The sequence below is a fragment of the Moschus berezovskii genome, chromosome 14 (assembly GCF_049115385.1).
Source record: "Moschus berezovskii isolate FMDL1 chromosome 14, NW_MosBer_1.0, whole genome shotgun sequence".
Classification (NCBI taxonomy): Eukaryota; Metazoa; Chordata; class Mammalia; order Artiodactyla; family Moschidae; genus Moschus; species Moschus berezovskii.
In genome coordinates, this window is record NC_142473.1 from 59741981 (window position 1) to 59765158 (window position 23178).

The window sequence follows — 23178 nt, forward strand, 5'->3', positions numbered from 1 at the left end:
AATCTGAATAGACATACATATATATACATATTCAGTTCAGTTCAGTTCAGTCGCTCAGTCATGTCCGACTCTTTGCGAACCCATGAATCACAGCATGCCAGGGCTCCCTGTCCATCACCAACTCCCGGAGTTCACTCAAACTCATATCCATCAAGTCGGTGATGCCATCCAGCCATCTCATTCTCTGTCGTCCCCTTCTCTTCCTGCCCCCAATCCCTCCCAGGATCAGAGTCTTTTCCAGTGAGTCCAGCTCGTCGCATGAGGTGGCTAAAGTATTGGAGTTTCGGCTTTAGCATAGTCCTTCCAATGAACACCCAGGATTGAACTCCTTTAGAATGAACTGGTTGGATATGTGTGTGTATATATATACTATTTCTCCTACTGTGAGGGGTGTGTGTGTGTGTGTGTGTCTGCCTGTGTGGATTATCTATTTCTCCTAGTGTGATTTATGGTAGATTGTCTTTCACGGAGTTGATCCGTTTCTTCTAAGTTATCAAATTTATGGACATAGAGTTGTTTATAGTATTTTAAATTATTCTTTTAATGTCCATAATACCATTGTGATGATCTTCTTTCATTCCTCATATTAGTAGTTTCTATCTTTTCTCTTGGTTAGCCTGGCTAGATGTTTATCCGTATTGACCTTTTCAAAAACATAGCTTTTGGTTTCATTTACATGGTGATTTTCTTCATGTAATTTATTCTGTTTGGAGTTCACTAACTTCTTGAATTGGTAGATTTATTTTGCCTAATTTGGAAAATTTGTACCCATTATTTCTACAAGTACTTTTCATTTTTGCCCACTTTATACTTTCCTCCTGGTACTTGATGATACAAATGCTAGATCTTTTAGTATCATTCCGCAGATTCCTGAGGTTCTGTTCATTTGTATCTCTGTTGTTTAAACTGGGTAGTTTCTATTGTTCTGTCTTCCAGATTAAAGATGCTTTTCTTTGTTTCCTCCAATCTTCTTTTGAGCTCATTCATTGAGTTTTTTAATTTCAGTTCTTGGGTTTTCACTTTCTTTATTGAGATTTTCTATTTTTTTGGTCAAGATGTTCTGTTTTTTAATTTGTTTCAGGCATGTTCTTAATTTCTTTCTTCAAATTAATATTTATTGGACTATAGTTCATTTACAATGTTGTGTTAGTTTCTGCTGTACAGCACAGTGAATCAATTATGCATATATCCACTCATTTTAAGATTCTGTTCCCATATAGGTTCTTAATTTCTAGTGAAGCATTTTTGTTATAGCTACTCTCAGATTTTTGTCAGATAATTATATTTTCTGTTTGTCTCAAGTGTTTGCATTTGTTGATTATCCTTTTTTGTTTATTTTGACATCTTCATAGTTCCTAATATCATGAGTGATTTTTCATTGAAACTTGTACATTTGGGGTATTATATTATGAGTCTCTGGATCTTTTTTAAATCTATTCTGCCTGACTTCCTCTGACACCTCTGGTAGAGGAAGGAAGAACAACCATCTCATTATTGCCAAGTTGGAAGTAGAAGTCCAAGTTCCCCAAGAAGCTTCCATTGACACCCATGTGGCAGAGGTGTGTGTATGTGTGTGTGTGAGAGAGAGAGTGTGTGTGTGCAAAAGGAGTTGATAGTGTTGATTCGGGATGGGAGTTCTAGCTGCCCATATAGATGATAGGGTGGTTTCAATTCCACTGCATCATAGTGAAAGTTCTCTCTACTTGGCCGCCTCTGATATTACCCAGTAGGGAGGAAGAGGGTTGCATTGTTACAGCTGTAAAAAGACTCTAGGCTCCCCTTGTGGTTTGACTTGGTTAGTTACTGTTTGGATGGGTTGAAAACACCAGGTCCCTACTTGGGTTTCTCCAAAATCTGTGGGTTATTAGAACACCTTTAGTTTAGCTTGGTAAGGGTGGAAGTCTTCTTTTTGTTTCTGTGGATTTGCTTATTTTGGAAATTTCATATAAATGGGAGTCTGTGGCCTTTTAAAACTGGCTTTTTTTCAGTTAGTATGATGTTTTCGGGACTCATCCACGTTGTAGCATATATCAATGCTTCACTTGTCGTTATTGCCAAATAGTATTCCTTTGTATATCCACCACATTTATGTAGTCATCACATAGTGCACGTTTGGATTGGTTTCATTGTTTGGCTGTAGTGCTGTAGTGCTGCCCTAACAGTCATATTCACATTTTTGTATGGGCATGTTTTTAATTCTTTTGGGTGCAGCGCTGGGTCCTAAGGTAACTCTGTGTTGAACATTTTGAAAACTCTATTTCTTTGTTACTGTTTTTAATTCAATTCAATATCAGTCTAGTTTCTAATTCCAGTAGGGCTTTTTTAAAAAGTTAAGTTAATTTTTGGCAGTGGTGTGTCTTCATTACTATGTGCAGGCTTTCTCTAGCTGCAGCGAGCCAGGGCTACTCACTAGTTGCGGTGTGCAGGCTTCTCATTGTGGTGCGTTTTCTTGTTGCGGAGCACAGGCTCTAAGGTGCACGGGCTTCAGTAGTTGTGGCTTGTGGGCTCCAGAGCATGGCTCAGTAGTTGTGGCGCATAAACTTAGTTGCTCTGAAACATGAAGGGACCAGAGATTGAACCAGTGTTCCTTGCCTCCAAGGCAGGTTCTTAACCACTGAAACACCAAGGACACCCCCTTTTTTAAATTATTAATTTGTGTCATATTGCATTGTGTTGTCAGGAAAGAGGCCTGAGATATTTTATAGTGTCTTTTAGAAAGAACTGTTCCCAGACTTTAGATTTATTTCTAATCTGTATTTTGCTTAAATCTGTATTCATTCCATTAAAATAACAGATGCTGATAATTAAATCACTCAAGAGATCTATAAGTTACATGAGTATTAAAGTGCTTTAAACCAGTCACATTTGAAATATTGTGCATGTTGTTATTCAGTCATAACTTTTATATTCATAAATTTACCTGTATTTTTAATTATTTAGAAAAAGGAAAGTGAGTGCCTGCAATTAAAAATTTTGGTGCTTCGAAATGAACTGGAAAGACAGAAGAAAGCTTTAGGACGGGAGGTAGTCTTGCTGCATAAAGAACAAATTGCATTACAGGACAAAGGTGAGTGAAAATACCTTACAAACTGCCTAGCTTCCACATTCAGTAATTTTCCTTTTTCACCGTGGGCTTGAATAGTCATCATTTATAAGTGTACTGAAACAAATTTTAAAAATTTTTTGAAGTATTTTGTAATTGATACATAGAGTGTATATACACACACACACACTTCACATTTTCAAATTGAACACACCTGCATAAGCAGAATCTCCCGTCAAGAAACAAGCATTATAAGGACCCCGGAACCCCAGAAGCTTCATGTTCTCTTCCATTCATGTCATCTCTAGCCAGACAACCTGCTACCTTAACTCCATATACCACAGATTGAGTTTGCCTAATTTTGAACTGTATACAATAGGAGCATATAATATGTACATTTTATGTGCTGGCTTTCGTTCAACATTTTGTTTGTAAGATTCATCCCTACCTGAATGTAATGTAGTCTTGTTATTTTAACTGCTGATAGTGTTCTACTGTATGAGTTTATTTAATCTTGCTTTTGGCATTTCATTAATTTCTAGTTTGGGACTATAACAAAGAATGTGTCCATGAATGGTATAGTACGTGTTTCTTAAAGGACATTTTTTAAATGCATTTCTTTTGGATATAAACCCAGGAGCAGAATTACATTGTCATAGGATATGCATCCCTTCAGCTTTAGTAAGTTGTGTCCAAAAGTTCTCCAAAGTACTTTTGCCAGTTTACCTCTTCTCCATCCAGCAATGTATCCTACATCCTTGTCGGTGTTTTGATACTTTCTGTTTTTGTATTTTAGCTTTCCTGGTGGGTATGTTGTAGCGTCTTCTTGAAATTTTAATTTTTATTTCCCTTAAGAATAATGAAGTTGAACACTATTTTGTGTTTCTTGCTGATTGGGAATACTCCTTTTGAAGCACTTGTTAAAGTAACCCCCCACTCCACTTTTTTAAAAATTGGTTTGTGTAATGTTTTGTTTTTTATAATTTCAAAAATTTATTTATACTATAAGCTAATTATATACTTATAATTCAGTTTATATTATAACCCAATATTCTTGCCTGGAAAATCCCATGGACAGAGGAGCCTGGTGGGCTACAGTGGGTTTACAAAGAGTCAGACATGACTGAGCAACTGAGTGCACACACATGCACACACACATAATTAAATTGACTCTATTCTAATTATTTTATGACGTAAGAAAATTATAAAAAGTTTTTTATACAACTCTGCTGCTTCTGCTGCTGTTAAGTCGCTTCAGTTGTGTGTGACTCTGTGCGACCCCATAGATGGCAGCCCACCAGGCTCCTCTGTCCCTGGGATTCTCCAGGCAAGAATACTGGACTGGGTTGCGATTTCCTTCTCCAATGCATGAAAATGAAAAGTGAAAGTGAAGCTGCTCAGTTGTGTCTGACTCCTAGCGACCCCATGGACTGCAGACTACCAGGCTGCTCTGTTCATGGGACTCTCCAGGCAAGAGTTTTGGAGTGGGTTGCCATTGCCTTCTCCGTTAAACAGCTCTATCGAGATTTAATTCATATACCAAGCAGGTCATTTAAAATTGTATAAATCAGTGTTTTGGTGTTTATTCATAGAGTTGTACAATGATCACAATTTGTCTCTTCTAAAAGAAAATGTGTACCCATTAAACAGTTGAGCCACATGCCCCCTTTCACAAATCTTAAGCGAGCACTGATTTGTTTTCTGTTTCTATAAATTTGTCTTTTCTGTACAATTTTTATAAATGGAATGTCTTTTGTAATCAACTTTTTTCATTTAATGTAACATTTCAAGGTTCATTCATGTTGTAGCATACATCACTACTTCTTTTCTTAAAATAAAATTTAGTTACATGTATATACTACATGTTATTTGTACATCCATCCATTGATGAAAATTTGGATTGTTTTCCATTTTTTGCCCTTCTGAATAATGCTTCTGTGAACATTCATATCTAAGTTTCTGTAGGGAAGTATGTTTTTATTTCTCTTGAATATGCCTGAGAGCAGAATTGCTAGATCCAGTGATAACTGCAATACTTCAGACTTTTACATTATTATTGTATTTGTTATGGTGATCTGTGATTAGTGATCTTTGATGTACAATTGTAATTGTTTAGGGACACCACAAATCACACCCATATAAGACAATGAACTTAATAAATGTTATGTATGTTCTGTTTCACTAACTAGCCATTTCCCTGTCTTTCTCTCTCCCCTGGAGTCTTCCTATTCCCTGAGCCACAATAATACTGAAATTAAGTTAGTTAATAACCTGACAGTAACCTCCAAATGTTCAAGTGAAAGGAAGAGTCATATGTCTGTCACTTTAAATCAAAAGTTAAACATGATTAAGCTTAGTGAGGAAAGCATGTTGAAAGCCAAGGTAGGCTGAAAGCTAGGCTCTTGAGCCAAACAGCCAAGCTGTGAATTCAAAGAAAAGTTTTTGAAGGAAATTAAAAGTGCTGCTTCATTGAGTACATGGATGATAAAAAGTTAAATAGCTGTATTGCTGATATAGAGAAAGTTTTAGACTAAGGTCTGCTTAGAAGGTCAAATCAGTCACAAAATTCAGTTAAGCCAGAGCCTAACCCAGAGCAGGGCTCTAACTCCCTTCAGTTCTGTGAGGGTTGAGTGAGGTGAGGAAGCTGCAGAAGAAATGTTTGATGCTAGTAGAGATTACTCTTTTATGTTAAGGGAAGAGGCTATCTCCAAAATATAGAAGTGCAAGGTGAAACAGCAAGTACTGATACAGAAGCTGCAGCAAGTTATCCAGAAGGTTTAGTTAGATAATGAATGAAGGTGGCTACACTAAACAGCAGATTTTTAGTGAAAACAAAACATCCATGTATGAGAATAAGATGCCTTCTAGGATTTTCTTAGCTAAAGAAGAGAAGTCAATGCCTAGCTTTAAAGAACAGGCTCATCACTCTCTTGTTAGGAGCTAACACAGCTGGTGACTTTAAGTCAAAGCCAGTGCTCATTTGCCATTCTATAAGCTCAAACTACTGCACAATTGCACTCGTCTCACACGCTTATAAAGTAATGCTCAAAATTCTCCAAGCCAGACTTTAACAGTATGTGAACTGTGAACTTCCAGATGTTCAAGCTGGTTTTAGAAAAGGCAGAGGAACCAGAGATCAAATTGCCAACATCTGTTGGATCATCGAAAAAGCAAGAGGGTTCCAGAAAAATATCTATTTCTGCTTTATTGACTATGTCAAAGCCTTTGACTCTGTGCATCACAATAAACTGTGGAAAATTCTGAAAGAGATGGGACTACCAGACCAACTGACCTGCCTCTTGAAAAATCTGTATGCAGGTCAGGAAAAACAGTTAGAAGTGGACATGGAACAACAGACTGGTTCCAAATAGGAAAAGGAGTACGTCAAGGCTGTATATTGTCACCTTGCTTATTTAACTTATATGCAGAGTACATCATGAGGAACGCTGGGCTGGAAGAAGCACAAGCTGGAATCAAGATTGCCGGGAGAAATATCAATAACCTCGGATATGCAGATGGCACTGCCCTTATGGCAGAAAGCGAAGAGGAACTAAAGAGCCTCTTGATGAAAGTGAAAGAGGAAAGTGAGAAAGCTGGCTTAAAGCTCAACATTCAGAAAACAAAGATCATGGCATCCAGTCCCATCACTTCCTGGCAAATAGATGGAGAAACAGTGGAAACAGTGGCAGACTTTATTTTTGGGGGGCTCCAAAATCACCGTCTAGTCAAGGCTATGATTTTTCCTGTGGTCATGTATGGATGTGAGAGTTGGACTACAAAGAAAGCTGAGCACAGTAGAATTGATGCTTTTGAACTGTGTTGTTGGAGAAGACTCTTGAGAGTCCCTTGGACTGCAAGGAGATCCAACCAGTCCATCCTAAAGGAAATCAGTCCTAAATGTTCATACACAGAATGGAGATTAGGTGTATGTTTTAGAAAGTTCTCTTTGAAGAGTTATGGGTAAGGAATTCTCATAATGGAAATTATTACAGTAATCTAAGCAGTACATAATTAAAATCTAAACAGTTTGAAAATAAAAAGGGAGGACAGAATGTGTGGGTTCAAAAGATATTTAATGATGGACTCTACTGTTGATGATTTAGTGGATTGGAGGAGAGAGGGAAAGAGAAGGATTTAGATATTTTCCAATTTATGATTTGGACAGCTGGCCAGGTAATTAAACCATTCATCAAAACAAATACTGGAGAAAAGCAGATATTGGGAGAAAGGGAAAGAATTAAGACTTCCAGTTTTGGGTACTTACTTAGTGGGTAAGATGATAAATAAGAAACCAACAAGTAAAGTAAATATCAGATGGTGAGAAGGATTCTAAACAAGCTGTGGTGATAGAAGAGAACTTTGGGAGACTGTTTTTACAAAGATTGCTCAGGAAAGAATTGCTTGAGGAGTTCAGTCTTACAAGATAAGAATTCCAGCAATGGGAACGGCAAGTGAAAGGCTTGGGTATAGGAAGTGCCTGTACATAGAATAGAGGGGAGGCCACTGATGCAGAAATTAATTTCTTAGGAAGAGAGTAGCATGACATGAGGTTGGAAAAGAAGAAATTCAAAGTGTAAGTGAAGATATTTTCCTTATCCACTGAATAGGAGGATAAGGCTAAGAAAATGGCATAGAGGCCACTGAGTTTCATATTGGGTTCTAGGTAGAATTATAAAGAAATCTATTATTTCCAAGTATGAGGTAAGGTAGTTAACATACAGGGTTTAGAGGAGTTGTAAGGATTTGGGTAATGTATAGAGTAATGATCTCCAAGAATGAGAAAGCAAATTAAGGAGGAAATTGTAATAGAATCGTTGGATGTTGTGCCTGATTGTGCTTTGTGATGATTATTTTTAAGTAAAATCAATCAAGTTGGTTGTATACTTTATCTACTTGGAGCTTCATGGGGACAGGTTAAGAAAATACAAATATTCAGTAAAAGTAAAACTATCCCCATTTTACAGATGAGGAAAATGATCTTCAGAGAAGTTAGCATTGTTTAGTACAATTTAGTTAAAGTAAAATTTAACCCAGATTGTTCGTATTCCTAAGCCTACAGACTTTCCAGTATAGTACACTGCTTCCAATAGGATCTGCCTATTGTTTTTAAGCATTGAATTAGCTCTGACCTTCTTAGCTATTAAGCCAGTTGTGCAGAGTTATGAAAGTTATCACTTGCTTCCTATTGCCTGTTACAAGGAAGTATATCAGTTCTTTAGGGAGAAAAAAAATTCTTCTCTGGGCACTAAATTCTAAGAGGAAGTTAGCATCCAGTGTCTTATGTGTTAGATATTAAATATCATAATGAAATGAGCAAGAAATATCTATTAACCCTTGAGAAGGGCAGAATCATAAATCACAGTACAGAAAAGACATTTCTGTGGGGAGAAAAACTAAAATAGTTTAAGTATATTGCTTTTTGGTCGTCTGCCTCAATGTAGAAAACTCAGAAGAATGACAGTTTATTAATTTTAACTGTAGTTTTGATAGAAGCTGGCCACGAGCCAGTCTGAGACCAAATTCTCTGGTGAGAGAGAGCCTAAAGAGTCTGTTTTGTTTTGTTGATTGAATCAAGATTCATATTCTTTAGCTATTCATTTTATAGGAGACAGCATTGACATTTGGTTATTAAAATTAAAGTGCTTGATTTGAGTTCTTGCTGAACAGAGAGGCCATAGTGTATGCATGCATAGGGTCAAGGGTTTCAAAATGCAGTTTTGAAGTGTGATAAACCAAGCCATGCATTTGCTTTCTCTCCCTCTCAATGACTTATTGATATGATGATAAAGATACATGCATAAAAAATAAGTTCTTGATAATGGTGAAAATGAAAGAGCGTACTATTGGAATAGCAAAGATTTTTGACATAATTCTCAGATACACAAAGTAGAATTGTGTTGATGAATAAGCTAGAGTAGAGGAAAACTGTAGCCTAGAACACAAATGGAAAAGGTTGCAGTGGGAGTTTCTGGAAAGGCAGTGAGAGCTCTCAGATGCCTCAGCTTGCAACTCCCAAGTATGGAAATCAGAAATAATGGAGCAGTAATTAGGGTAACAGCCTACTGGCTCATTTTCTTTCTTTGTGAATTTGGAGTAACTTCCTGTATGTAACATTTACTCCAACTACTTTTTAACATAATGGATTCCTGACCTGGTTGAGTCCCATGGTATGAGATTTTGGCATAGAAAAGTAGAGCAAAGCCTGACTGTGGAGTTTTACAACCAACTCAGAGGGAAAACATGAAAAGCAGCTCTATTTAAGACTGGAATACCCTAAAGTAATGTTATCCCAAAGTAAAGTTCTCCGTATTTGATAGTTGCAATGGTTAAAAGTGAAAGGTACTACCTTCTCTCAGCATATATACCCTGAAGGAAAACTAATTGTTAGCAGGATCTGCGCACTTATACTGAGCTGCCATTCAGAGGTGAAGTCTTTTATTTAAATAAGTCCTTATAGCTTCAAAGGAAACCTACACTATTTCCTATTGCTAACCAATCTAATCACTTATTCATGGATTTAAAGGGGAAACTAAAGGTCATCAGATATTTGAGGAAAACACTGTGAATGAGACAAAGTTGAACAAACAGAATAGCTAACCTCGAAGAAACAGAAAATGCAAAGAATAGAGCTTTAAATACACTCGATATCCTCAGATTTGACTTCCGGCCTCTGTTTGGGAAGTAGAAAGATGGAAGGAGCATCACTTCCATCCTTACAATAACAGAAAGCTGGATGATATACAGAATTGTAACTTTTTAAAAAATCTATCCAAGTACTAAGATTTCAAGACAGTCAGTCCCTAGGGGAGGGCCAGAATCAGGGAGAAAGCCCTCCCCAGGAACACAGAGTATGGCCTGGTTTAACCAGAGTGATAGAGGAACTCCCTCCCTCTCTCCCCAGCCAGAATAACAGGCCACTGTAATTTACCACTTGAGGAGAGACAAGAACATGGTGAGCCACCCTTACTTAGGTGCTGATTCCCAGGGAGTACCTAAACCTGGGAATAGTGTGTACCATTGAGAAAAAGCCTAGGTCAAACCATCTTCAGCACCACCGCCAGTGCCACCACTGCCCCCAAAAGGGGAAAATTAGAGGAAATTTGAAGAATGTCATGCACTGAAGGTAATCACGTCAGCAGCAGAACTCAGATCCAGCTCAATTCCTGATTGAATTGATTCAACCCTCCAAATTAACAGAAGAGTAAGCCTGTCCTTTTTGTTCTCTGTTGCCCTGCAAATAATGTTCAATATTAAATTTAAAATTTTGAGACAAAAAAAGCAAAACAAAAATCCCTCACTACCATTACCACCACCACTACCAACAACAAAATGCTGACAAGAGAAGAAATTTACAGAAAAAAGACTCAGAGATGACTTAGGTGATGGAACCATCAGAAAGAGTATTTAAAATAAATATAGTTACTATGCTTCAGAATTTTGTGGAAAGGTAGATAACATAGAAGAACAGATGGTAAATTTCAGCTGAGAGGTGGTGGAAACTCTGAGAAATAGTCTAATGGATAGGCTGTAAACCGAAAACAACACCCATAAAGGATGCCTTCGACAGGCTCATTGGTAGATTCAACACAACTGAGGAAAGAATCATTAAATTTGAAGATAAGTCAATAGAAATTATCAAACCTGAAGTACAGAGATTCTTTCACATCAAACTAAATTACTTCATTATCAGTGGTCTTACACCTCAAGGAGTAATAAAGGAACTTCTTCAGCAGCAGAAGTATAATACCATACAGAAACTTGGCTCTACACACAAAAATTGAGAGATCCAGAAATGGTTGAAAGGAAGATATTGTAAAGACATTTTCTTTTTAGTTTTAATTTATTTTTAATTGAAAGATAATTGCTTTACAGTATTATGTTGCTTTCTACCCATCATCACCGTGGATAGGTCTACCATGTCTCCTCCCACTTGAACATCCCTCCCTCGTCCCCTTCATCCCGCCCCTCTGGGTTGTCAGTGAGCCCAGACTTAAGTTCCCTGAGTCATACTGCAGATTCCCATTGGCTGTCTATTTTACAAATGGTGATGCATGTTATCATGTTACTCTCTCCATACATCTCACCCTCTGCTCCTGCCCGCCCTCCCCGAGCCATGTCCATAAATCTGTTCTCAATGTCTGTGTCTCCATTGCTGCTCTGCAGATAGGTTCATCAGTTTTTCTTAATTTTAGTTGCTCTAGAAGACTATTGATTTTCTAATGCAACAGCAATGTTTTGGGGTTTGTAATAGGCCTAAAGGAAAATTTATGAAGTATTTTAAGAGTGCAGAAGGGAAGAGTTGGGAGTGTACTATTTTCAGGATTTTATACTCTACATGAGGTGGTTTAATCTTATTTGAAGGTAGACTGTTATTAATTAAAGTTATATATTGTAAACTCGGGCAACCACTAGAAATTTTAGGGGGAGGCAAGAGTAAGCCAATAATGAAGAAAGAGGGAATAAAAAAATAATCCAAAAGCATAGAAAAAGAGGGATAAAGAAACAAAGAATAAGTGAACATCAAGGGACACATCAAGAAAACAACTAACAAAGTGGTAGTTTTTAACCTAAATGTATCAGTGATTATATTAAGTGTACATGTTCTAAATACCACAATTAAGATTATTCAGATTTTATAAAGATAAAAAAAGACCTAACTAAATGCTATCTACAAGAAGCACATTTTTAATATAAAGTAATAGATTAAAGTGAAAGAATAAAAAAGTACACTACGCCAATACCAACCAAAAGAAAGCCAAAGTGACTCTATTAATATCAGGCAAGGTTGGCTTCAGAACAATGGCTGTTACTTGCAATAAAGAGGGATATTGGACTATGGTACAGAGACTAGTTCATGAAAAGATAAAGCAGTTCTCAATATATATAACAACAGAGCTTATATATATATATAAAGCACAAAATGAAAGGAGATACAGCTAAATACACAGTTGTAGTTGGTAACTATAACACTCATTCCTCAGTAATCTATGTACCAAGTAGAGAATCAGTGAGGATAAAAGACATTAACAACATAATCAACTAACTTGGACTAATTAAGCAGAATATACTTTTTTTTTTCCCCCCAAGTACTTATGGGACATTTAGTTAGGCCAGATTTGGTGTCATAAATAAATACAAATAATCAAAATAATGCAAAGTATTGTGTATCATCATACATATACATATCATGGGTCAAAAAGAAATAACAAGGAAAATTGGAAAATACTTTTGTCTGAATGAAAATATATCACCTTCTAAAGGGATGCTAGCTTAGAGGAAATTTATATCATTTGATACTTATAGTAGAAAAGAAAGTCCTTCATTTAGTAACCTAAGCTTACATCTTAACTAGAAAAGAAGAGCAAATTAAACCCAAATCAAGCAGAAGGAAGGAAATAATTAAGGTCAGAAATCAGTGAACTTGAAAACAAGAGTAGAGAATGTCAGTGAAATTAAAAGGTGTTCTTTGAAAAGATCAATATAATGATAAGCCTCTGGTCAGACTGACCAAGTAAAAAGAGAGAAAGCATGAATTATCAGGAACGAGAGAGGGAATATCACTACAGATCCTACAGCAATTAAAATGATAAGTAAGGTAATGTTTTGAATAGCATGATCACACTACATCAGAAGGGCACTCAAGCAAGGCTGATCAAATCTGATACCACTTGAGCACCAAAATAATTAAATACAATAATGAATTATAAATCTTTGAAAAATAAAAGATTGGTTCCAGATTGATAGTAGCTAGCTAATGGAGAAGGAAGGCCTCTTGCTTAGAGAAGAATGTTGAATGCTAACTGATAAATATGGAGGGGGCACTGGAATTTGAATATTATTTTGCAACCATTGTAGTAAATACAGAATGATGCAAGCAGAAGGTACCAGTCAATGCTGAATCTTGAGAAAATCAAATGAGAAGCAAGATATATCTGTGGTCTGAAAGATGGATATCATTGCTTCTATATATGTAATATCCTTGGGAGGACACAACACCAATTGTGTAGTATTCAGGCTGGTAATATATAACCTGAGCAACACGTGAAGAGATTGAGCATGTCTTTGCCTCTTTGTTACTACTTCTTATGGAGTAACTTGTGGAACTTAGGTTGACTTTTCTGAGGTTCCAAGGTTAATATAAACACAAAAGACTATGCATAAATATTAATCATTGCCATGCAAATATTTAGAGATACTTGGTTCTTCTCTACCTGAACCTAGCTAAAAAAGTCTCACTCAGTTTTGTTCCAGAGACCACCATGTAACCAATGAGAGGTGTATTATGTTTTAACAGAAACATGTGGAGAGATGGCACCTTAGATGGTGCCTCTGCGTTTTAAAGCCGTAGTTCTTTTTTTTTAATATACATTTATTTATTTTAATTGGAGGCTAATTACTTTACAATATTATATTGGTTTTGCCATACATTGACATGAATCCGCCCCAGGTGTACATGTGTTCCCCATCTTGAAGTCCCCTCCCACCTCCCTCCCCATATTATCCCTCTGGGTCATCCCAGTGCACCAACCCCGAGCATCCTGTATCATGCATCAAACCTGGACTGGTGATTTGTTTCACATATGATAATACACATGTTTCAGTGCCATTCTCCCAAATCATCCCACCCTCTCCCTCCCCCACAGAGTCCAAAAGACTGTTCTATACATCTGTATCTCTTTTGCTGTCCCACATACAGGGTTGTCATTACTATCTTTCTAAATTCCATATATATTAAAGCCTTAGTTGTTTTAAAGCCTGTGGAAAAGCCTTGTAGGAGACCTTTTTCTGGGTTTGGGTCTACTCTTCTTCTTTTTATTTGAAAATCATTTTGGACTTAAAGAAAAACTGCAAGAAGAAGAAGAATACAGAGAACACGTATATTCGTCACCCAGATTTACCCATTGTTAACATTTTACCCCATCTGTTAGCTGGCTGGTGTATTATTTTATTTTATTTGTTTTGCAAGTGTTTTTATTTTCCTTTGGTCATATAATATGTTCTAAAGACCTTCAAAGCTAAAGAGGGTATATAACATTTGCATTTCAAAACCCAGATCTGTCTTAGCATTATTTGTGATTTCACTAGAATTGAGGCAACCTTTTATCTGGGATGAAGAATAAGATTGCAAATCTGTACAGTAATGGAAGAATTCATGTGCTTTCTGGAAAAAGTACATGAGGTGAGGGGTAGAAGTTGTCAATCTGAGTGTCTTCTGAAATTGTTGAAAGCTCAATCTGGGGAGGAATTATATTGGGGCTAAAGAAGATAAGTAGTATTTCTTGATTAAGTTCTGTCTGGGGAGCAGAGTTAATAACTTCCTGGTCATTAACATTATAGTTGAGAGAGAACAGGGTGCTTAGACATATGTTGATAAAATTACTTAGGTTGGTGATTTTAGTGCTCAAGTCCAAACTGTATTTTGATCAGTTAATCTACTTCTTGTTCCTACCTAGAGGAGATTTGTAGAAGAGTTTCGGCTACCATTTCCTGTTAATCACAGTTCTTGGAACTAACTCCTTTTTAAGATCTAGAACTTAGTATGTCAGGATCTAAGACTGTTTTTCTGTGCTTTAGGACCTTTGGAATTTTCAGGCCTGGTTATCAAGAGCCTGAGACAGGATCATTTTTTAGAGTAAGAAGATGTAAAAGGATTTTATGATCACATAAATGAAAATGGAGGTCCCAAAGTTAATATAAATACTAAAGACTAGGCATATATACAAATATTAATCATTGCCATGCAAATACTTGGAGGAAATTAAATGTCCTGTAATGGAATTGAGGTATTGGACTATCAGTTAAAATGTAGACTGTTTTTTAATTCACATATATTGAGTTATATTTTACAAACCATTAAACATTGTAACTCAGATTATCTGTCAACATGTAAAAATGCTTGAGACATAATTTGGAAAAATCAGAATATATATTTCCTGCACACTATGAATGTAACTAAAGCTATTTATATATATGAATAAGATGAATCATCATTAAAAAAACCTAACTTATGAACTACTATATTGCAGTAGCCAGTATGCAGGAAATTTTTCCTGCTGTATTACTTTTATACTTTCAGCAATGTTCTGTATTACTTGTGGTTGAAAAGAAATTAACTACTTGAAAAAATAAGCTTTATTTTTTAGAGCAGTTTTAGGTGCATAGCAAAATTGATCAGAAGGTACAGATTCCCCATATACTCCCAATCTCTGCCTGTGCATAGCTTCCCCTACTAGAGTGGTACATTTGTTACAGTTTATTAACTTTTAGTAAATCATCCTTAACACCCAGAGTTCATAGCCAGTTTTTTTATTTTTTCAGTGAAGTTGTCTGAATTTTGACCATCTCATTGGGGTTTCTTGATCAGCAACCCAGAAATCTGTAGGTAGGGAATCTTGAACTCTTACTATTTGACTCCTGCTGCTGCTGCTGCTGCTAGTCACTTCAGTCGTGTCCGACTCTGTGTGACCCCATAGACGGAAGCCCACCAGGCTCCCCTGTCCCTGGGATTCTCCAGGCAAGAACACTGGAGTGGGTTGCCATTTCCTTCTCCAATGTGTGAAAGTGAAAAGTGAAAGTGAAGTCACTCAGTCGTGTCCGACTAGTAGCGACCCCACGGACTGCAGCCTACCAGGCTCCTCCATCCATGGGATTTTCCAGCAAGAGTACTGGAGTGGCTTGCCATTGCCTTCTCCTGACTCCTGCTAGAGACTGTATAAAAATGGAAGCAATCAGAATTTTATTCTGGTTAATCCCCCCAAAAGTCCTCTATCCTCATTTTACCTTTTACTCTTTTTATTTTCCTCTCACAGTCAGGGGACTGGGCTCTGCCTGTTTGGTTGTGACTGGGCAGTCCTGTCTGCAGTGTTACATCTGGAATTGTCTCCTTTCATCTCTCTCTAGGAAGTACATTTTCAGCTGAGCACCTCAAGCTTCAACTCCAAAAGGAATCCCTAAATGAGTTGAGAAAGGAGTGTACTGCGAAAAGGTAAGCGGAACACCAAGAATGGTTGTTAGAAGCATTGAGTTTACTTTGAGGAGAGAATTTAGAAACGGAGTATTTTTTTAAAGCTGCCAGTGTTAATGCCAGTTAATATGCTCAGTGTGACTTTGGTTTATTCAGCCCCTATTGTGTCATGCACTGTGCTAGAGGCAGTTACGAGGGCTCCTAGTACGTAGTCAGAATCGGAAGCCTGAACACTGTTCTTCTAGGTTGCAGGGCCACAGTACCATGACTTCATGTTTGAATCTCCTCCTCTTCCAGTCTTCTACATTTAGTGCAGCTTACAGTTTTTCTTTAGTAACTTCTTCAGTCTTAACTGCTGTTAGCTCACTTGCCTTACCTTAGCAGTTCTCAGATTCTCTAACATAAGTCTCTCCAGCTGTCCAGTTCATTCTCCATGTTGCTAGCAGACTTCTCCTAAAATACTATTTTACCATTATTTTTTTCACTTCTTAAGAACAAGTGGTGATTATTTTCCTTCACTGTCAAATATAAAATGGTCCCCAATGGCTCAGGGGTAAAGAATCTGCCTGCAGTGCAGGAGGTGTGGGTTCAATCCCTGGGTCAAAAAGATCCCCTGGAGGAGGAAATGGCAACCCACTCCAATATTCTTGCCTGGAGAATTCCGTGGACAGAGGAGCCTGGCAGGCTACAGTCCACGGGGTCACAAGCAGTCAGATAGGACCGATTGCACATGCACTGGAGATAGAACTGTAGCTAATTTCGGTTGCTCAATGACATTCATTTAACAAATGCTAATAGTTTTTCCCTTTATTTTTTGCAGCACATGTTTAACTTGCTGCCACCTCTGATCTTCTACTCATCTTCACTCACTTACTGGAAAGTCATCCCATTGTGCATTTTTGTTTAAGAAACCTGGAAAGAACCTTGGAGATCGTTTAATCTAATCCTCTCAATTTGCAGATAGGAAGGCAAAGCTGTGGAGGTTACTTTTTGTCTGGTTCACTAGGAAAACTGAACCTTTAAGTTCACTGCCTTTAAGTCTTTAAGTCTTCAGCTGTCTTTGCATTGTACTGCTTTATGTTCCCGGAGAAGGCAATGGCAAGCCACTCCAGTACTCTTGCCTAGAAAATCCCATGGATGGAGGAGCCTGGTAGGCTGCAGTCTACGGGGTCGCTACGAGTCGGACACGACTGAGCGACTTCACTTTCACTTTTCACTTTCACACATTGGAGAAGGAAATGGCAACCCACTCCAATATTCTTGCCTGAATCCCCCAGGGATGGGGGAGCCTGGTGGGCTGCCATCTATGGGGTCGCACAGAGTTGGACACAACTAAAGTGACTTAGCAGCAGCAGCAGCTTTATGTTCCACTCTAACCTACTGCGTTTCCTAAATTACCTCCTTTTTAATTGTTGACACAGTTGAGCAGGTAATATGCTCTATGGGTAATTTAGCTGTTAGTCTTGTTTCCTAAATAGTGTAAGGGAAAAGCTGCATCATGTCATGCCACACCTTTTTGGCTTTGTCCTTTTTATTCTTTTACTTTTGTAATATGACAGCAGGTTATTTTTTGAGGTAGTTATAATATGTATAGTTGTAAATGAAAGTAGAATGCTGTTTTGAGGAAATACCATATGGGTATTTCCTGCAAATTGGCCTCAGTTTAAATGAGATTCTGGTCAGTTTACTGAGCCTCTCTAAATCTTGTTTTCTTGTTTGTAAAATAGGTATAGTAATATCAACCAAATAAGTTGTCATTGATATGATAATTAAAGCCATTTGTAAAGCTCCTGGCATATAGTAGTAGGTGTCCAGTCAATGATTATTTGTATGTTTTATATCTCTTTGATTATTTATATGTTTTATATCTCTTTTCATGGTGCTGGATACATACAATAGGCCTCCTTATATAATTAGGGTGATTGATGGTCTATATAGAGATAGGTCAGGACTCATATTAGCTATTATTCTTGCTTCTGCTTCTGAATTTCTGTGGCCCAGTGCAGATCATTTAATTTTTCTCTGTGCCAGTTAGTTGGAAATAACCGTTACAAAGCAAGCAAACCTGTTTGGTTTTTGTTTTTTAACAAATATGCTTTTTTCTTTCCTTATTAGAGAACTCTTTCTGAAGACTAATGCTCAGTTGACAATTCGTTGCAGGCAGTTACTATCTGAGCTTTCCTACATTTACCCTATTGATTTGGTAAGTTTCAGATTTTCTGGGAAAAAAAAATTTTTAAGAGATTTCTATTTGAAATTTCCTCTCAAAGAAAACACCATTGCTCTAGTCTTAATCATATCTTCTGTTATTATTCATTCAGAAGCTAATATTTATTTAAAAAGTAGGTTTAGAATTAGTTGGCATTAGGTTTCACTCGGAGAAAGCAATGGCACCCCACTCCAGTACTCTTGCCTGGAAAATCCCATGAACGGAGGAACCTGGTAGGCTGTAGTCCATGGGGTCGCTAAGAGTCGGACACGACTGAGCAACTTCCCTTTCACTTTTCACTTGCATGTGTTGGAGGAGGAAATGGCAACCCACTCCAGTGTTCTGGTCTGGAGAATCCCAGGGGCGGGGGAGCCTGGTGGGCTGCCGTCTATGGGGTCACACAGAGTCGGACACGACTGAAGCGATTTAGCAGCAGCAGCAGCAGGTTTCACTAGTTTATTTTTTTCTGTCAATTTAGTGTTGGAGTGAACTCATCTTCACCTGAAAGAATGTCAAATTATTTCTGGTTTCTTTAGGACTTTTTCTGTCAACCACATTATCAATTTCTACCTAATCTGAGACATGCATGCAGATACATACACATTGCTTTAAATATATAACTACTAATTAATTTATATTTATTAGTATTACTTAAGATATTCCCGTGGTAGCTGTCAAGATGTTAAGTTTCTGAATTTGGTTTCTTAGAGTAAGTACAAATGTAAATTATTAGGATTTTTTAAAGAGAATTAAATCTGCTAAATTTGGTGGTTTTGTTTTCTTTCTAATGAAAAGGGACTTAAAAGACTAATTTTCTGAGAGGAAAGCTGATAGGATTTTAGATTGCTCACAGATTCTTGTTAATTCTACTTAAAAATTCTCATTTATTGCTTTGAATTGGTCAAAGAATAGTTAGCTTTATGGTTAAAATTTTACATGACTTTTTGTTAGATATGTTTTTAAATGTCTGTATTATATAGAAAATTTAGAGTATATATCAAGATACAGATAATAGTATAATAAATCATCATGTATTCAGCTTCAACAATTAGGGTAATATTTTATATCTATGACAGTATTGTCTTTGAATTAACACCTAAATTTTTTAGATTTAGAGCTTCTTTGTTTATACATAAAATTAATTTCATTCTTTGGTTATATTCGCAGAATGAGCATAAAGATTACTTTGTATGTGGTGTCAAGTTGCCTAATTCTGAGGACTTCCAAGGTATTTTATTTCTTTTTAATTCTCAAGATTTGGTATAAAATATGGGTGTGTTGCAAGGAAAAAGAGATATCTTGAAATGTTGGTTGCCTGTCCCTTCTTCCAGAAAAGTTTTGGAACCTTCTGTCCCTTCCCAATTGTAAGTATATAGAGTCAGTTTCCCTGATGGAAGACTTAAAAGGGTATTTGGTCTAATCATGGGGGGAAAATTGTTGAGCTTTCTGTTTGAAAGTTAAAATAGTTTTTGAATGGGGTTTAAGAAAATCAGACAGTAGGCTTCTCAAGAAGACTAATAATATTCCTGTCCTTTTGGTTTGATTTTTCATGAAAAAATTGTGTTGGGAGCAAAACTGTAAACCTTAGTCTGCTCTGTTTATAAAGTTATATTTCTGCTGACATAAAATATATTTGAAAATTAAATTTTGTGACATTCCCACTCCCATAGGTTAAACTTGTTATACTGTCATTTAATTAAAAGAAATCTACATTAAAGACGTTACAAATAGCATTCACAGTAATAGCTATATTTTAAAATATTTTTCCTAATCTCTTTACCTGCATGCCAGAGAAAAGAACTTACTTGACATTTGGGTAGAAAGATTACTTTTATTGTTAGCAGAGTGGGTTCTTTTCTCCTAATGTAAACAATGCTTTGAGGACTACTAAGTCGTTCTATAGATTATACCCAAAGCTGGCACATTAATCTATTTGGGAATAAGTTATTCCAGAATAGAGCATTACTAGTTCTTATTGCAACTTTCTTCCATTTCCCTGTAAAGCATTTATTTGTGATCCTTTAACATTTAAGACTGCTTTAGTATATTACCTTCTTTGTCCTTTACAACAAGTAGTTGGGACATAATGTAAAAAGTGTTATAAATGAACCTAGCTAAGAAACAAAAATAGAATCAGGGACATAGAGAATAGACTGCTGCTGCTAAGTCACCTCAGTCGTGTCCGACTCTTTCTGACCCCATGGGCTGCAGCCTACCAGGCTCCTCTGCCCATGGGATTTTTCAGGCAAGAGTACTGGAGTGGGTTGCCATTGCCTTCTCCAGAGAATAGACTAGTGGTTGCCAAGAGGGAAAGAGATGGTAGAAGGTAGAAGTGGGAGTTTGGGATTAGTAGATGCAAACTGATATATATAGAAACATCAAGGTCCTACTGTATAGTAAGGAAAACCATATTCAATATCCTTTGATAAACCATAATGGAAAAGAATACAAAAAAGAATGTGTGTGTGTGTATAGTTATATATATATAACTGAGTCACTTTGCTGTACAGCAGAAATTAATACAATGTTGTAAATTCAACTATTGTTGTGGTTTATTTTCTAAATTGTGTCTGACTTTTGAAACCCCACAGACTGTAGCCCACCAGGCTCCTCTGTGCATGGGATTTTCCAGGCAGGAATACTGGAGTGGTTTGCCATTTCCTTCTCCAGGGGATCTTTCCGATCCAGGGATCCAGCCCAAATCTCCTGCACTGCAGCGGATTCTTTACCGACTGAGCTACAATTCAACTATGCTGCAATTAAAAAAAAATTTTTTAAGTGATCAAAACAGGAATGGGAAGACCTGTATTTGAGTCCTGGTTCCCTTTCTAGAAACCATGTATTTTGGACCAAGTCATCTAAGCTTTGAGTTGATTTTCTAATTGATAGTATGAACACATTAGTTCATATACTACTTACTTTACATGATTGTTAAGATTTTATTAAAGAGCAAGACATTTTGGCTTATCTTTAATCCTCCCAAAAACAAAATAACCCAATAAGAAAGGTGGTATAATCTCATTTTATAATATGTGAATGAGCTATTTAGTGATTTACTCAAGATCACAAAACTAGGTAATGATCTTGCTGGGATTTGTCTGGTTTCCACTGAACAGTGTTCCCACTCATCTCTGTAGGTTATACACGTGTGCTTTGGTGTTAATTTTAGGTCATGGTGTCTTGAAGTTCATGACACATCTTTTTCCCCATTCTTTCTTTCATTCATTTATTTAATAAACCTAATAAGTACCTTGAGCCCTGGGCCAGGTTGTAGGAATACAGAATATTCTTTCATTGAAAAAAATACCAGCTGAGCACCTAAACACCAGGCATGTGCCGCTTTGAGGATATGATGATGGTAAAAGCAAATATATTCTCTTCTTTCATAGCGCATAAACCTCTTAAAGGAGATAAAAAAATAAAAGCAATAAATAAGAAAAGAAGCATTTAACAAGTATTTAATAAAAGAGTGTGCTGTCTTGGAGAGTAGGGAAACCTACTGTAGATAAAGTAATCAGAGAAGACCTCTCTGAGGAGAAACGTTTAACAGAAATCTGAAGGCTGTAAGGAACCAGGCTTCCCTGGTGGCTCAGCTGGTAAAGAATCTGCCTGCCATGCAGGTGACCTGGGTTCTATCCCTGGGTTGGGAAGATCCCCTGGAGAAGGGAATGGCTACCCACTCCAGTATTCTGGCCTGGAGAATTCCATGGACTATATAGTCCATGGGGTCGCAAAGAGTTATACATGACTGATTGACTTTCACTTCACCCACTACAGCTGGGGGAGAAGAATTCCTAGAAGAGGGGGGAGTCATGATTGAGGATTCTGAGAAATCGGCTTGATATATCTGAAATATTCAGGGTGAGGGGCATAGAAGAAGATATATGTATTCTGGGAAAATCATGTAATTTCTCAGAGCTTAAGTCACATATGGATGTGAGAGTTGAACTATAAAGAAAGCTGAGCATGGAAGAATTGATGCTTTTGAACTATGGTGTTGGAAAAGACTCTTGAGAGTCCCTTGGACTGCAAGGGGATCCAACCAGTCCATCCTAAAGGAGATCAGTCCTGGGTGTTCATTGGAAGGACTGATGTTGAAGCTGAAACTCCAATACTTTGGCCACCTAATGTGAAGAGCTGACTCATTTGAAAAGACCCTGATTCTGGGAAAGATTGAGGGCAGGAGGAGAAGGGGATGTCAGAGGATGAGATGGTTGGATGGCATCACCGACTCAATGGACATGAGTTTGGGTAGGCTCCGGGAGTTGGTGATGGACAAGGAGGCCTGGCGTGCTGCAGTTCATGGGGTCGCAAAGAGTCGGACATGACTGAGCGACTGAACTGAACTGAATTTCTTCACCTGTAAAATGAGGTTATATTTATATCATCAGTTCATTGTGATGATTGAATGAGATAGCATTTGAAAGAGCTTTTCATATAGAAGGCACTCAATAAATGTAATTGGAATTAGTTGCCAGAGAGAGGAAGGAAGGACAGACCAGGGCAAACCTATGTGGCTGGGGCAGGGTGAGAAAAGAGAAGAATTCCATCAGTAGATGTAGGAGAGTCAGCCAGGGTCTTGAGGCCACTGAAAGGAATTTCTATTTTATTCTCAGTGGAGTGCGAAACCCTGAAGAGCTTCAAGAAAGGGGATGATATGAACTGATGTTTTTTAATAGTCACTCTGGCTGCTACATACAGAATGATCCAAGAGGTGGCAACAAGAGAAGCAGGGATACTACCAATACTAGAGTATCTCTTCAATTCATTCTGGGATGTTTCTTGATTCTATTTTTGTTTTCTGGAGTTGATTTATTTCCTAATTTTTCCCAGCTTTCGTTCCCTGTCTGTTCATCCAAGCTGAATACATTACTTCTTCTCCTAAAAAAATTAGTTTTATCTTTTAGTGCAGTTTTTACTGCTAAAAAAATGAAATGAAGTAAATGTTTAATTCTTCTCTAA

The 23178-nt window shown here is 37.2% G+C and overlaps 1 protein-coding gene across 3 annotated transcripts in view; it reads left to right on the forward strand.

Moving 5' to 3' along the window:
• The window catches only part of UVRAG (UV radiation resistance associated), a 323717-nt gene that overhangs the window by 164049 nt on the left and 136490 nt on the right, over positions 1-23178 (forward strand). For all 3 annotated transcript variants that reach the window (XM_055423714.2, XM_055423715.2, XM_088843195.1), the window contains 4 exons: positions 2941-3067; positions 15944-16028; positions 18123-18210; positions 19384-19444. In XM_055423714.2, the coding sequence (XP_055279689.2) occupies positions 2941-3067; positions 15944-16028; positions 18123-18210; positions 19384-19444 (361 nt within the window). The remainder of the gene's footprint in view (positions 1-2940; positions 3068-15943; positions 16029-18122; positions 18211-19383; positions 19445-23178) is intronic.